At 52.3% G+C, this 14,318-nt stretch overlaps 5 protein-coding genes across 5 annotated transcripts; 4 read left to right on the top strand and 1 right to left on the bottom strand.

The window, feature by feature from the left end:
* Positions 1-82: 82 nt before the first annotated feature.
* On the top strand, positions 83-1,390 carry CONPUDRAFT_149648 (uncharacterized protein; the record flags this gene model as incomplete). The annotated part of the gene is made up of 3 exons (XM_007766289.1): positions 83-201; positions 255-1,024; positions 1,080-1,390. 3 exons carry the CDS (start codon positions 83-85, stop codon positions 1,388-1,390), a joined length of 1,200 nt encoding a protein of 399 aa, XP_007764479.1.
* An 11-nt stretch (positions 1,391-1,401) lies between these two features.
* On the bottom strand, positions 1,402-1,863 carry CONPUDRAFT_49237 (uncharacterized protein; the record flags this gene model as incomplete). Its single annotated transcript, XM_007765949.1, has 1 exon — positions 1,402-1,863. A coding segment is annotated over one exon (462 nt), but the record flags the coding sequence as incomplete, so codon positions are not given.
* Positions 1,864-2,823: 960 nt separating this feature from the next.
* CONPUDRAFT_69779 (uncharacterized protein) lies at positions 2,824-4,470 on the top strand (the record flags this gene model as incomplete). Its single annotated transcript, XM_007765966.1, has 6 exons — positions 2,824-3,024; positions 3,081-3,566; positions 3,623-3,820; positions 3,853-3,980; positions 4,009-4,193; positions 4,244-4,470. The coding sequence occupies 6 exons, from the start codon at positions 2,824-2,826 to the stop codon at positions 4,468-4,470; spliced, it is 1,425 nt and encodes a 474-aa protein (XP_007764156.1).
* A 1,822-nt stretch (positions 4,471-6,292) lies between these two features.
* On the top strand, positions 6,293-8,301 carry CONPUDRAFT_141650 (uncharacterized protein; the record flags this gene model as incomplete). The annotated part of the gene is made up of 4 exons (XM_007766288.1): positions 6,293-6,779; positions 6,879-7,040; positions 7,115-7,955; positions 8,033-8,301. Exons 1-4 carry the CDS (start codon positions 6,318-6,320, stop codon positions 8,299-8,301), a joined length of 1,734 nt encoding a protein of 577 aa, XP_007764478.1. The 5' UTR covers positions 6,293-6,317.
* A 1,101-nt stretch (positions 8,302-9,402) lies between these two features.
* CONPUDRAFT_97136 (cell division control protein 4) lies at positions 9,403-10,895 on the top strand. The gene is made up of 3 exons (XM_007766287.1): positions 9,403-9,929; positions 9,982-10,156; positions 10,211-10,895. The coding sequence occupies exons 1-3, from the start codon at positions 9,429-9,431 to the stop codon at positions 10,717-10,719; spliced, it is 1,185 nt and encodes a 394-aa protein (XP_007764477.1). The 5' UTR covers positions 9,403-9,428; the 3' UTR covers positions 10,720-10,895.
* Positions 10,896-14,318: the final 3,423 nt, after the last annotated feature.

The raw sequence follows: 14,318 nt of genomic DNA, 5'->3' as shown, positions 1-14,318 counted from the left end.
CAAGATCGGCAAGCTTCCGAGTCGTGCGGCATGCTCAGAAAAGATCTCCAAGACACATTCGCAGCGGAAGAACGGCGTCTCGATGCAACCTGAAGGAGCTGCGAACACGAGTGCCCCGCCATTGCAGACTCACGCCGCCAAAGACCCCATGGCTGACATTATCCGCTGGATGAACCTGGGAATTGATATTGAAGAGTATCAGTGCGTATATTCAATTGCCAACGTGGATTCACATATTGAATATCCAATGATAGGCTGAGGATCCAAACGTTTATCCGTGAAATGGGGCGGCGTGTTCAGCGTGGTGACCCAGCTAAGCTGGAGTCAGATCGGCGTAACCTCCTCACAATGATCGACACATTTTTAGAGGATGCATCTACCTATATGGGTGATCTTGTGATTGGCCATGACAACTCCACTTCCATCACTCTGGATATAGCTGGTGGCAATAACACCGACGTAATATGGGACAGTGAGCTCCACGCCGACTCTGACATGGCAAAAGAGTACCAGGAGGAGCAGAGTGACGCCGCTCAAATACAACCAGAGCGGCGTACAATCGGGCTACCGTCTGCCTTTGGTCGCAACGAATGCAAGATGCAGGGCCTGGGACCCCTCATCACCATCGAGATGGAGCTTCGCAAAGGCCAGGCCCACGACGCCATCCAGAAGCTTCGAGAGTATATCGGGAAGAAGTCAGTCTTGTATCGGACTGATGTCAGGCATGCCAAGCATAGTCAACATAAAAGTGACGCCGCCCGACAACGCGTCGATGCGCAGACAGCGAAGATAAACATATACAGGTTATATTACAACCGTGCCAGGGAAGCAATGTTGTCCTTGGCGAAGAAGCCTAGCAAGGTCAAAGAGTATAAACTTCTAACGCTGCAAGATCTCACCGCAAGTACATCGCTTTTGAACCCGTCAGAACGAGGGAATCGGCACAGAGGCCTCCCTTGGTTATGGTCATTGGACATTGACAAGGCACTTGGTGATGACGAGGACAGCCAGATCCTCCAACAATGTGAGTTAATAATACTTGCCTAACGCACTGCTCACTGATGTATCTTTATGTACAGTTGCACGGTTGCATTGGCTCAGAGCTCGATGCCGACTTGATCGATGCCGCGAAGAGCTGACACTTCTTCGCCACGAAATGGTGTGGATTCCCAACTCTTGGGACGCCGAATCTCGCTTGTGGCAGCGGCGTGTCGACAACTCTGACGCCAAATCTCCGGGTCACAAGGCTTTTGCACGCCGACGCCAAGATGACGCTGTTGCCTTACGGGATGGTGCAATATCAGACTTCCGCCTCCTACTATCAGAATATCCGCCACCACAACGGCTTAACTTGCATACATACAAAGATGACATTTACCTACAATCCTAATCGTATCTGGACTACTTTACATCCACACCCATAGACCATGCCGCCTTCCCAGTCTTTGCCCACAAATGTACAAATTCTCGCATATAAAATGCAAGGCAAATCCTTTCACCTTCACAATGGGGAACACCGTGCCGCAAGACATTCCCACAGAAAGGTACAACTGTCCCAGGGCAATAGTCAAGGTCTAAACCCAGTGCCGGTAAAGATAGTTGACCCCTTGTGTACCTTCCGACAGTGAGAAGAATGTCATACCAGGGGAATGTGCCTGAACCATCCCGATGAAATGGTGTCTCCCTATTTGTCAAGGCCGTAACTGCATTGAAGACGCAAGCCCACTGTTCAGCGTACTCCTGTAAATCAGAATTATCTATGATCCTCTGCATGCATTTCACACCCTGTGCATACTGCTCAGGATGGACCAGAGAAAGTATTCCAGACATCAATGTGAATGTCTCCCTCGACGCCGACACCCACGCCCACACCCTGGCGATGCGCCGATGGGACGGCGTCGGTGCCTTAGATGGGTTCTACAATTGGTGGTAGGCCGGTCAGTATCCCCCATGTCAGAACACATAAACAAAGGAGAACCGGGTACATACATTCTGGCCAATTGCATACCATCCGGGCGAGACATTGATTCCTCCTGGCGGCGCCCGGATACAATCAGAGATATCCTTGTAAAGGTACGCCGCACTTCTCCACCCCTTTGCAGTATCAGGCATCTCGGGTGAGGCGGCGCCTTCGATATCCTTTGTAAGCAAGTGGTGAACTTGCTCCAGATCTTGAAACACCTTGTCCTGCATATCCTCATCTAGCACGTTGGGTAGGTACCAGAGCGGGATTCTCCCTCCGTCGTCAAGAAGCTTGAATGGGCGGCGTGCTTTGATTCGGCATGTGAAGGGGTCGGCTGTGGTGCTGTCCCACGGCGGGTTTCCAAGCGGGCAGCTGAGGGTGGGCTTGTGAGACTCTAGAAAAATCTCTCGCATTATGTTTGTTCCTCGCTGGCCTCCGATATGCTGAGCATGGTATTCTATATTACCATCCATGATCACTACAAACAATTAGAGCATTCAACTTGGATTAAAGAAGCTCACCAGGACATGCATCGGCGTCAGCTATCACATCAACAGCCTTTAGCGCATTTCTACCTAAGGTCGGACTAATATGAGATGGGATAGGAGGGAGGGCATTGGAGGAGCGTTTGGCAGCCATTGCTGCCCGCATGAAGTCAGCGACTTCACGGAAAAAGAGTGCCATGCAGTAACAGCGTGTTCATGGTGCCGAAGTTATGATTCATGCGCAATGCAAGCACGAACAAACAAATGTAAATAATTACCAAATAGGTCCGCGGACGCGTGACGCGCCGCGTCTGACGCGACTTCCTAATTCTCAATCGCGTCAAGACTCGATACGCCACGCCCAGCCTCAACGCCATGGCACACCAACTCCCCGCCGTCCCTATCGTTACAATGCCGCCATGGGCGCAGGAACTCGAGATCGCGTGGCCAGTCGCGTTCACGGTCGATTTCGCGAAGATGTTCCTCGGCATCTCCGAGCTGCGCCTGCAAACAGCGGTCCGCCACGAAGACGAGTTGCCGACTCAGTACTTTGAAGATGGGATGCGCGCCGAATTTGTACGTTGTATCTCTTTTTTTTCACCTTCACCTCATTCCTATTGACCTACGTACAGGATGACATTAGAGGCGTACTTGTGCCGTTGTGGGCGGCACTCCGCCACATCGTCGCTCTACCCCCCTTCCTCGCCCTCATCGCCGACTCCCGGGGCATCGGCGCCGCTCTGGATCGGCTCCGCGCCGATCCGGCCCTGAAGACCACGTGCCTCGAATGGCAACCGGAGGCGCCGGTTGCGGACATGGGTGGCGACGAGTGGTGGCACAACTGCCTTGTCCCCCCACCTCCCTCATCTCCTCCTGCAATCGCAGAGGTTTCGGCGTCCGCCCCCCCTCGATTCCGCCGCTCCTCCCGCGTCGCCGCCGCCATCACCGCCAGAGACGCGTCGCCCCCCCCTGCGCGAGCACCGACACCGCCCCCATTCCTCGCGTGTTCCGCCGTCCGCGTGTTCGCTCCCCAGGCCGCAGGTTTCTACCCGTCCACCGTGCCAAACGCGAAAACCCTCCTCAAGTTCGACGCAGTGGTGATCACTGACCCCAAAACGGTGAGTCAAAGAGCCTACGCGGATGTTTTTACTAATCGTTTGTGTTCTTTGGCTAGAAATCGACCGTGATGTCGGCCAAGCGACATGCCACCAGCGCGCCGACTGACGAGCCCGTGCCGAAGAGATCGCGCACAGGAGCCGCGACAGGGAAGGGCAAGGGAACGGGAACGGGGACGGGGACGGGGAAGGGGAAGGGGAAGGGGAAGGGTAAAGCCAGCACGGCGAAAAAGACGAAGGGTCCACCTAAGGCACGCGTAAGTCCCTCTCCCTCTCATCCCTACCACAGTACCGAACGAGATCAGGCCCCACGCCGACCGACGATCGCGCAAACGATCCCCGACCACCTGGCGACCCGCATGTCTTCCCCTTGTACGAGGTGCGGCACCAGGGGCTTTGTGTGCCTTCGCGCCGACGGTAAGGCCTGCAAGCGGTGCGCCAACAGCAAGAAGCCGTGCAGCCTCGACCAGGAGAAGCAAGCAACAAGAAAGAAGACGCAAGGACTTCCTGAACATCAGTACAAGAAGAAGTCCACAGCGTCATCGGCGGCGCGGACCTCGTCAGGCGGCACCAAAGTCCAGGGCAAGCGCACAGTGACCAAGGCAAAGCCCCGCCCATATGTCCCTGTTTGTAAGTCCCCCACCTAAGGTATCCATTCGTGACATCTGACAGTTGTAAAGCGACTGACGATGAAGAGGATGGGAAGGTGTGGGTGAGGGCCAGCGACGCCGACTCCGACGCCAACGAAGAATATCAAGGCAACGCCGACGTTCACGGCGGCAATAACACCGTTGACGCCGTGTCCAACGCTCGGGACGACGTCGGCGCTAGGAGGCTGATGGCAGAGGCTGACATTGCCACTCAGATTGCACTGGCCTATGTCAGTTTCATGGCATCACTGACATAGGGGTGGGTCGGCGCGCATATCCCTTAGATTACCTGTATATTCGCTTGTCTTCCTTGCCACGCGATGATGCTCTCACGGTCCTTTTCTCCGCCTCAAACGTCAATTGGCTACGAGCTGCCTGGTGCCAGTCTTGCAGTGTATGCAGGGGACGCCGACCGAGGAGGTCGGTAGCACGGACGGCCGTTGGCGCCGACGAGGTCGGGCTGACGGACATCCGCTGAGGATGGGGAAGGTCGCGTCCGCGGATGACATGTGTGTAAGTAAAGTTTACTACAACAATATTAGTGAAGGTTTATTAGCAGTCCAATCCCGGATGGTGTGTCGGCGTCTGAGGCGGTGGGGTTGACACTACTATCCCAGCTATTGTTATATTAGTCGGTTGCGCAGTGCAGGAGGGCAATGAGCGGCGTCCCATGGGTGGCGGCGTGATGGAAGGGGTCGAGTCAGCGGACCAGCTCAGTCAATTGCAGCTCCATACAAATATCAATGGCTGCATGCTGGAATATGGAAATGTTCGGGTCAGTCATTGATAAGTAGAATTGACTATAATATTATTAGTAAAGAGGTGTTGACCGCAGCCGTCCACAAACTGTCGGCGTCATTCCGTACATCTATGATCAATACCACTGCTCGCATTTGCATATAATTCTTGCATCTGTGGATGGTCCTGGTGCAATGCGGCGTCATAACACGAGCGGCATGAACAAAAAGGTCGGGTCCGTTGACAAAGCCAATGCGATTCTAATGCCCGCATTGACAGTCGGCGTAGAGATTGGCGGTGTCGCGTCGGCGGACTGGATCATCGCATTGTTGCTGCATATAAGTCGCAGTGTCGGCGTGCTGCACTGCGCAGATGTCCGGGTCGGCGGACAGACTTGGGGAAACCATCGCTCACGTTAATATATCACTGTTCCTCTATGATGGTCCTGCAAGCTTGCGGCGTGATGACATGGGGGTGTGAACAAGGTGGTCGGGTCCGTGGACGTGGACAACGTGTGGGATCGTATATCGAGCATACCGTCGTCGTCCACCGCTGACACTGATGGTCGGCGTCGAGCTAGCTGATCACGATCATGTCAGCGGACCTAATGGGTGCAACTCACCTGCAAATAACTTCGCCATACATGTGGTACCAGCTGCGTGGTGTGAGAAGATAAAAGTCGGCGTCACTTCGTTGACATTATGTCTGAGAAGGCCGTGTCCACCGACGAAATGCACTCTGCAGCCAATAATGCTGCTACCAAGATAGCTCATCAACTAAACCGATCCCCATCAACATGCCGTAGGATGCATGTCGGCGTACTGTAATTCCACAACCGGCTGGGACGGATGGTATCTGTGACATTTGTACAAAGGTATCAATGTCAGATAGCAATGGAATGTCGGCGTCGTATCAGCACGACAGGGTCCCGTCAGTGGATGTGTGAAGATACTTTCATGTACCCGGGGCTGTGAGACGGCATGGTCAGCAACAGGAATCTCGATTGTGCATGCGCATACAACTGTAGTAGCTTGGGAGTAGATTGGCATACGCTGTGGTGCAGTAGGGAAACGTGGTCGTGTTATACATGGTACGTGAGGAGAGAAAAAGGTGACCCAGAGATAGGTATCCGGCAAAGGAAGAAAATGTGGAGCTGTACTTTCATAATGCAAGATGATGATTCTGGTGTTATATGGCCTTGGGTATCAAGCTGAGGTTCATATGATGACAAGCGGGATGTAGTGAATGGATGAAAATCAACATTAACACAATAAGATGTATTTTCTCGCTGACAGTTTGCAATGTACCTTTCACGCGTTCTCCTGTGCACCCATCGCTTTCAGCACCGTTTCATTTGTCCACCTTTATGGCCTACAGGAACTATAAACATGTCCGTTTGGAGGATGTACTTCCGACCACGCTGTCTCCTGATCTCATCAAGGCAACCAAGGACGACCTTCTGCTTCACAGTGCCTACAGCGTCTACACTACCAGCGTCGACGCCTTTGTCCTCGGCGATTCCGATTCAGATCAAGATGGGTCTGATACCTCAAAAATGGCATTCAATGAGAGTATCGTGGCGAAAGGGCCCCTGCGCATTCTGTGTTGTTTGTTCGATGCAGCCCATGCGAGGTTGGGGGAGACTCCAGAACCCAGGGCATGCGAGGCCTTTTTGCTCGCCGCGTGTCCTCAGGTTGGCGCGGATGCATGCATTGTACGCATCAACGTTGAGACGTTGGTCCAACAAGGTGATGCTCCCAGGTGCGAAGATATCACAGTGTTTGTGCGACTTCATGAGGCCACCGACGCGGGCTCCGGGAGACAGCTGGTACGTCTCTTGAACATTGTTGGACCTGCAATGCCACTGTCGAACGTGTGGTCTAACCTGCGTTGCTTCTTCCTTAACTCTTACGCTCGACGCCCATAGAGTCAAAACGAGCACGAGATGATACAAAGTCTCGCGGGCGTGTTGCTGGGGGATCTCAGACGACGTGTTGCTTTTGGGATCATGATCGAGGGAACCGCTGCTTGTGTGCTACGAGTGCACTCTCAGGGTGCGCAGATTTCGAAGATGTTTGATGTTGTTCAGGTACGCTCAGTCACCGTCTACCATAATCCTATGGCATATAAGCTACCGTTAACTCAGATTGGGATGCTGCATAGGACGTCGAGACCACGACACGCACAATCTTGTCCTTTGTACATACAAGCTACGAGCAGCTAGGCTGGGATATCACTCGCTCTGAGTCACGGAATGACTCCCAAAGTGTTGAATATCGACCAGTAACCCGCACACTTCCGCCCAAACCACGCGGTGCACCTCTTGGTGTCCCAAGCTTCACCGATGCCATCCACGAATGCGTCATCCCTTCACTCACGTACTTCGGTCAGCAAGATCTTGAGCCCGAGGAGGTAACAGAAAATCAAGAACAGAACCCACACGATCGCCCACATCGCACTTCAAGGTGCCCCCGGTACACCCGTATCCGAATCACCGACACGTTCCGTGCGTGCAACTCAGCCTCTGCCGCCGATTCCTGCTCGAGCTGCTGTCCCCCACACAAATGGAAAGACCTCATGCATATCGGCGCAACATGGGCGTGGAACGAGCACGCTTCCCAGCTTGGGGATAGCTTGTATGGTGGCATGGAGGCGCTGTTCATGAACAACTTCCTCAGCCTTGCGTCCGCACGAGCGCCGCCATCGCGCCTTGGTACGTACGCCGACATGGCTGCGAGATTCCCTGTATCGCCTGCGGATGCGGACGAGAGGGAGCGTGTTGCGCCTGGGACGGTGTACGATTTGCACCTCAGGTTGAATGTGGTTCCGCAGGAAAGGCTGATCGAGATTATCGATCCCAAGGGCCTGGTTACTGGAAACCCATCAGCTTCGAAGCAGGTAAGAATGGGGCACACGCGGGTGTGCATCTCCCCGATCTTCAGGCCGCTGTGGGACGTAGACAGCAGTCAAGGCCTGTTCCGCCGCATTGGCGAAGCCATGCAAGGTACGTGAACGTCGCCCATAGCGCTAGAATATACAGCTAAATGTAGTCCCTTGACTTTCTTGACACCACGTATCAAGGCCTTGGCGTCATCCATAAGATGGGCCGAGTGCACGGCGACGTCAACTTCCAGAACATCAGCGTGAGTGGCGGAAAGGGGACACTGACGGACTATGACACGTTCGTCATGCCGCCAGAGCTCGCGGCCAAGGTCAGGAAGGCCATGGAGAATCAACCGAAAGAAAACGCTCAGGCCGAAGAGGCACGGATCAGCGGGGAGCAAGGTGATAGCTGCATACCAGCGGGGGCATATACCACACATTCATTGCGATCTCAGTACCCGTTGTAGTCAAGAAAACCGTGCTTAAATGTCAATGCCACATTCATTTTACAAAGACGCTAGGTGCTACAGCTAGAAATAGAATCGTATGCGGGAAAAGCAAGAAGCAACCGATCAAGCATGGAGTATGGAATGTACAAGGTAGGGCAAAAAATACGTGTTCGGTATACACGGAGAGGGCCATCTTGATAGAGTAGTAAGGTACGGAGTTTTGCCTTCTAACTAATTCTTGCACCAGTATTAAGACTATAACAGTGCATTTCCTGGTCCACAGGATGACCAAGCACGTACGCTCGGTCGTACCACCGAGCTTTCGCCTCCCGCATCATCTGAGATTCATCCCAGCTAACATCGTAATCCTCAGAAGACGCACCGAAGATCGTCTCGATGAGCAACAGATACCAACATGCAGTCCGATCATAAACGATAGACGTACAGCATCGTCAAGTTCCTCGAATTCGTCACAACCCTCTTCTTCGTTCTGGGCATTCAGAGGCGCGGTTGTCTGCAGGGTTTTGGTACGATGCGCTTAGAAATCAGAAAAGCACGTACAGTGATGTTGCCCGCTCGAGTATTCACACCTCTATCGGGTTTCGACTTCTTGGTGATTCCTCGAGCCATTATAATGACGAATGGGTCTGAGCTGCGTATAGAGGGAAAGAGGGATGGACTGAGCCTGGTGGAATGTGATCAACGATCTCTTCATGAAACGACGCGTCGTGTCTGAGTCGCGTCTGCAGCGCGATGAGTACCTTCCCACGGTTAATCAGTGACAACACAGAAACTGGAGCGTTTCCGTTCTTGCTCCCATCTCTTGCCCATCTCAAACCTCTGGGCTTTCAGTCGCGTAGGCAAGTAACACATTCAAACCCCTCCTATAGTGATGTTTTGTTGACGTCGCTCGTGTAGGAATACTGGGGAGCCTGTTTATCACTGGCTAGCACCTCCCAACTCAATGGTGTGCTTAATGACGGCCGTTTTCGTCCCGAGTTGGCCGAGTTGATATGGGGTTTGACTCCACGCTGCACATGGGGTTCGCACAGGATAGTATAACATCCCAAAAACACCCCAGATCTTTTGCCTCTACCGTTCCCTGACGCAGACCGTATCAGAGCACTCGCTTTGTTGGACTGAAGATGAGCTGGTTATCTAACACAGATCCTGCGCATCGCTCCTTTCCCGCGCATGGCTCGTCCGTGGTGACAAGCCTCCTGTTATCACGCGGACGCATCATCTCTGCATCGGACGACCATTCCATTCACGTGTACTCGCTGCTCTCCGGAGAGCTGCTCCATTCACTCGAAGGACACGAGAGCGGCGTCTGGGCCAATGCTGCAAAAGGCGATACCCTTGTGAGCGGGTCTTCAGACCGGACTGTCCGAGTGTGGGATCTCGCGACGGGCAAGTGTACGCACGTCTTCGGTGGGCACACGAGCACAGTGAGGTGCGTCGCGATCGTCACGCCCGAGTGGGTGGATGTGGAGGATGAGAACGGGGCGGTGACAAAGGAGAAATGGCCCAAGCGCTCGGTGATCGTGTCGGGGAGCAGAGACCACTCGATGCATGTTTGGGCGCTCCCGCAGCCGAATGACGAGGAGTACAAGTCCATTGTGCCTGAGTATGAAGATGAGGAAGATGTGAGTAGCAGGTCTCCGTACACGCACAAGGTTGAAACTAAGCTGCAGAAAGGACGTTACAGGGAACCCTTACCACCTGTTGCATCTGACGGGACACGAGAACGCTGTTCGGGCGCTCGCCGCACAAGGACGTGTTGTGGTTTCGGGAAGCTATGACAACACGGTTCGAGTATGGGACATCGTGACGGGAGAGTGCAAATGGATGCTCACCGGCCACAAGAAAAAGGGTTCGTCATGACTATAATCGACCTCCGACATTTATGTTGACCATGCAACCTTAGTGTACAGCGTCGCACTTGACCTCGCGCGACGTCAGGCTTACTCAGGCTCAATGGATGACACCGTCCGCATCTGGGACATTCAAAACGGCCAATGCAAGCACACCCTCACCGGCCACACGTCTCTCGTCGGCCTCCTGGGCTTGTCGTCCAGTCACCTCGTCTCGGCATCTGCAGACGCCAACATCTGTATCTGGGACCCAGATACGGGCGAGCTCAGACACAAGCTCACAGGGCTCCTGAGCGCAGTCACCTGTTTCCAGCACGATGACTCCAAGGTTCTCAGCGGATCAGACGGCGTGCTCAGGATGTGGAGTGTCCGTGACGGAACGGCCGTGCGGGACTTACTGACGGGTCAGATGGGTGTCTGGCAAGTTGCGTTTAATGGGCGATGGTGTGTCGCCGCCTCTAGCCGCAATGACCAAACAATGCTGCATATATGGGACTTTGGGGTGGATGGAGACGAGATGCACGGTGAAGAGACGGAGGATGGCAACGACGATGCGAAGTGACAAGGGGCAGCTGGCCGCCGACGTCGAGAAACTAGGTACTCATGTTTATTTATGCTATTCAGTTTCGCTCGATTTCCTGGAAATTCTTGCATACCATAGGCTATAAGCTTGTAAACTATAGGTCCCAAGTTAGCATGAGGAATGATACTCGCATCTGTTTCAAACGTGCAAACGACTCACATCGTCGATCTGATCAGCTCCATCAAGTGGCTGAAGTTCAAATGAAGCTACGAACTAGAAGAAACGTTCCTTATCACTGGGCGTCTATCGGTGCTCCGGTCCGCAGTTCTGTCTCGAAGCTGTCGGAATGTTATTGTGGCTCACGTCTAGGTGCTCCTCCACAGGCTTCACGGCGAAGAGGCCGCAAGTTCATCTCATGTCTGGAACTAGCTTCTTCTAGAGGTGGTGCCTGCCACGGCTGAGGAAGAGTCTGGATTTAGAAACTCATTGCATGTATCATTTTCTTTGTCACTCTCCCCTTCTCCCAAAGCGCTCAGTGCCGTCTTTGATCCTGCGGACTCGGAAATACCTGGGAACGTGTCGGTGTTTTAACGCGGGTAGAAATCTCCAAGTCGGAAGATCGCATTGTTGTACACCGAGTTAGCCTGACCGTAGGTTTCTAATAATACATCAACTTTCACTTCAGTTGATTCGTTGTACCACCGTACAGCATGGATTCATGGTAAGTACCGTCCGGTCCAGTGTTTCTCCGCAGCCTATGTCTTTGTACTCCTTAGGGTCTCGGTAAAAAATCAGTGGAGATTGAATGGTCGCTCAAACAGAGCCCCCCGGCAATTGAATCTCGATCAGAAACATTGTGGTTTACAAGGTTAGCAGCCGAGAACGTTACACTGCGTTCATCGTCGCCGAGTGTCTGAATACTTTGTCTTTCTCTCAGCTGTGCTCCAAATTGGCTCCAGTACTCAACACCATGCGTAACGTGATTCGTAGAGCTTGAGCAGGAAGGTGGTGATATCCCATGTTGCGTCGTTGAATATCGGTAAGAGTCGGTATGTTCCGTATTTGTAAATCGATTGTGCACCCTTACTCATGAATCCGTAAGACTATCCTCATGCGTGGCATTTTATGACATTTAAGTGGTCCAGCAAAAATATCGACGGATCAAATCTGACTGGATCTCTTCGTACAGGATGACAACGTCCCGGTCGAGTATTCTGGTTTGAATTTAAATTCATCTACGTTTCAAACTGCACTAAAGGCGACGCATGCTGAACGCCGCGGCATGGCGAGTCATCACGATTAACGCACTTCCACGCGTATTTCTAATCCAAGAAACATAGAGGCTAACTAAAGGCATGCAGCAGGCGGTGAACATGATCTCCGTCAGAAATCATTGTGATACACCACAGTGCTGTTGTTTGACCTTGACAAAACTTGATGGGAACAAACAAGGGTCCTATTCTGAGCGTCGCCTCAACGCACTAGCGCCACTTTGCTATCGCAGATTTACTACTCCAATTCCCTCTAGCCGAGAATCCCGAGAATGTCCAAGTTGACGGCGAGTTCCCCGGAGATACGAATTCAAGTCCGCGTGCGGTAGTAGCCCTGGGCTTTCGTAAGTCCCTGTCATACTGGTCAATACGGCGGCTTAACCTGTTTATGTCAATTCAATCACGCATTTTCCTCTCTTCCACGCGCATGACTTCCCATGAGCAGGATCTTAGAGATCAAGTTAGAATAGCTCAGTGACCTTTTTGATGCTCCACCGAGAGATTGGCTGCGGTCTCTGGCGTTTGTACATTGTCGTCGCTATAGCATGCATCTTTGGAAGGCTTCACCGAGAGAACTTTTCTGATACCTCAGCTCGCCACCCTGGTTTGGCGAAGATCACCAACGCGACTGAGATGTCGGATCATCTGCATCTGAGAAGACTGAGAAACAGGAAGAAAAGCGATGACAGTTCAAGTCGACGTTGAACACCCCATTATTCGACGTCAACTCCATCTCACGCTCCTCCGCGGGCCATTCACACTAGATATTGTACGAAGTCGTTTTTTATGACTCAGTCACTCGATAGCCCACCCTTGCGCTCACCGATAAGGGCTCAAGTCTCAAAAACCCGCCCGCGATTTACAAGCACCCTTGACGTACTCTTGCAGTGTTCATAAATAATTATGGACCGGTAAGCCTTAGCTCGCATTTGTCCCGCATCGGGATAAGACATGACCGATACATTAATAGGAAACAACGTGTTTACCACTGTCCCGTGTGCCACTTTACTGCAAAGCAAAAACGGAACTTGGACGCTCATGTAGCCACTCAGTACGTGTTTGAGATTGTGTACTACTAAACTCAGCTAACAGCAGATGTTATAGCACCGGAGAAAAACCACACATTTGCCCGCACCTCAGTTGTGGGCGTGCTTTCGGCGATCCTTCTTCGCTCATCCGTCACCGTAAAGCCATTCATAGCTACAAGACCAGGACTCTTCGGAGAGCTCAGCATCCGTCGGGGAGTTTCCTTCTGCCTCATGCAAAGCACGAAAAGACCCTGCAGCTGGGCAGATACATCGTACATCCAGAGCAACATTTTCCGAGCAGTGCGGACTCTTGGTTTGCGTCACCTTTGAACACTTCATCCGCTCAGGAATTTCGGCACCATGCCGTTTTCGGTCAGCCAGAGTTGGGTTTTGCGCACCAACTATTCCAAGACGGTCGGGGCCCATCGTGTAGCTTTCCAGTCTCCTCAACACCTACCGTCGACCATTCACTTAATGCGCCTCAGTTTCTCTCCTTTGCGGCTGATGATGACGGTAGCACTCAGCCCCATGCACATAATCATGGCAGAGTAACACCCACTCAGCCTCAAACCTTCGTTGATTATTCACCAGCATTCGAGTCTCCTTGTGCATACCCGCCTCCTCTTACAACTGATTACCAGAACTACATAGGCGCGGAGCATTACTTCAACGATACACCAAGTCAAGAGATTGAAGTCCACCCAAGCACCAATCTCGTATTCTCCACTCAATATGGTTTGGGCAATATTCAGTGGGCGTATAGGTACGGCACATTCTCCGGGGATGAGCAGTTCTGGGTATGATTGTATATACTCTCAACTCGCCTTGAGGTATCCCTCCTTGAGCAATAATTTATAAACCATCAACGGACATTTTCTTCATAGCCATTATCCGGAATATTTGAAGTTATGCCCTATTTATTTTTTGAATCCAATAACGTCTATCGAGGTCATACACCACATGTCTAACGGCCCTGTTGTTGTAAGCGATACTTTGGTCTCAAGTATGACGCGTGAAGAATGCTCCGACAGTTGAAAAGCGGGTCGAGCGGGTCGAATCCGCATGTTCCAGCAAGTTACATTGAGATGTCGTTGACAGTAATGAAGAGTTGATGCCCCCCTGTTGCGGGAAAGCAGGCCCGGCCTGAAACTTGAAAGCGGCTCCTGAGATTGATGGCAACGTTATTGTGAATCTCAACTCAGAGTTTGATACAAGGATGATGGCCACGTTGCGACAGAGACATTTGAAATGGAGAGCATGCCGCCATTGACATAAAACCTCACTGAGCGTTGGAAAATCATTGGACTAGATGAGAGAAACGCTGCAGTTATCAACGTTA

The sequence above is a fragment of the Coniophora puteana genome (genome assembly GCF_000271625.1).
Source record: "Coniophora puteana RWD-64-598 SS2 unplaced genomic scaffold CONPUscaffold_2, whole genome shotgun sequence".
NCBI classification, from domain to species: domain Eukaryota; kingdom Fungi; phylum Basidiomycota; class Agaricomycetes; order Boletales; family Coniophoraceae; genus Coniophora; species Coniophora puteana.
Note: the sequence above shows the minus strand (reverse complement) of the source record. Positions and strands in the feature narration are given on the sequence as shown.

Bases quoted from the DNA above. Each gene is read 5' to 3' on its own strand.
- CONPUDRAFT_97136 (XM_007766287.1), top strand. From the start codon at position 9,429: ATGAGCTGGTTATCTAACACAGATCCTGCGCATCGCTCCTTTCCCGCG. The intron at 9,930-9,981 runs GTGAGTAGCAGG...AGCTGCAGAAAG, and splicing joins AGTATGAAGATGAGGAAGAT to GACGTTACAGGGAACCCTTA. The intron at 10,157-10,210 runs GTTCGTCATGAC...ATGCAACCTTAG, and splicing joins CACCGGCCACAAGAAAAAGG to TGTACAGCGTCGCACTTGAC.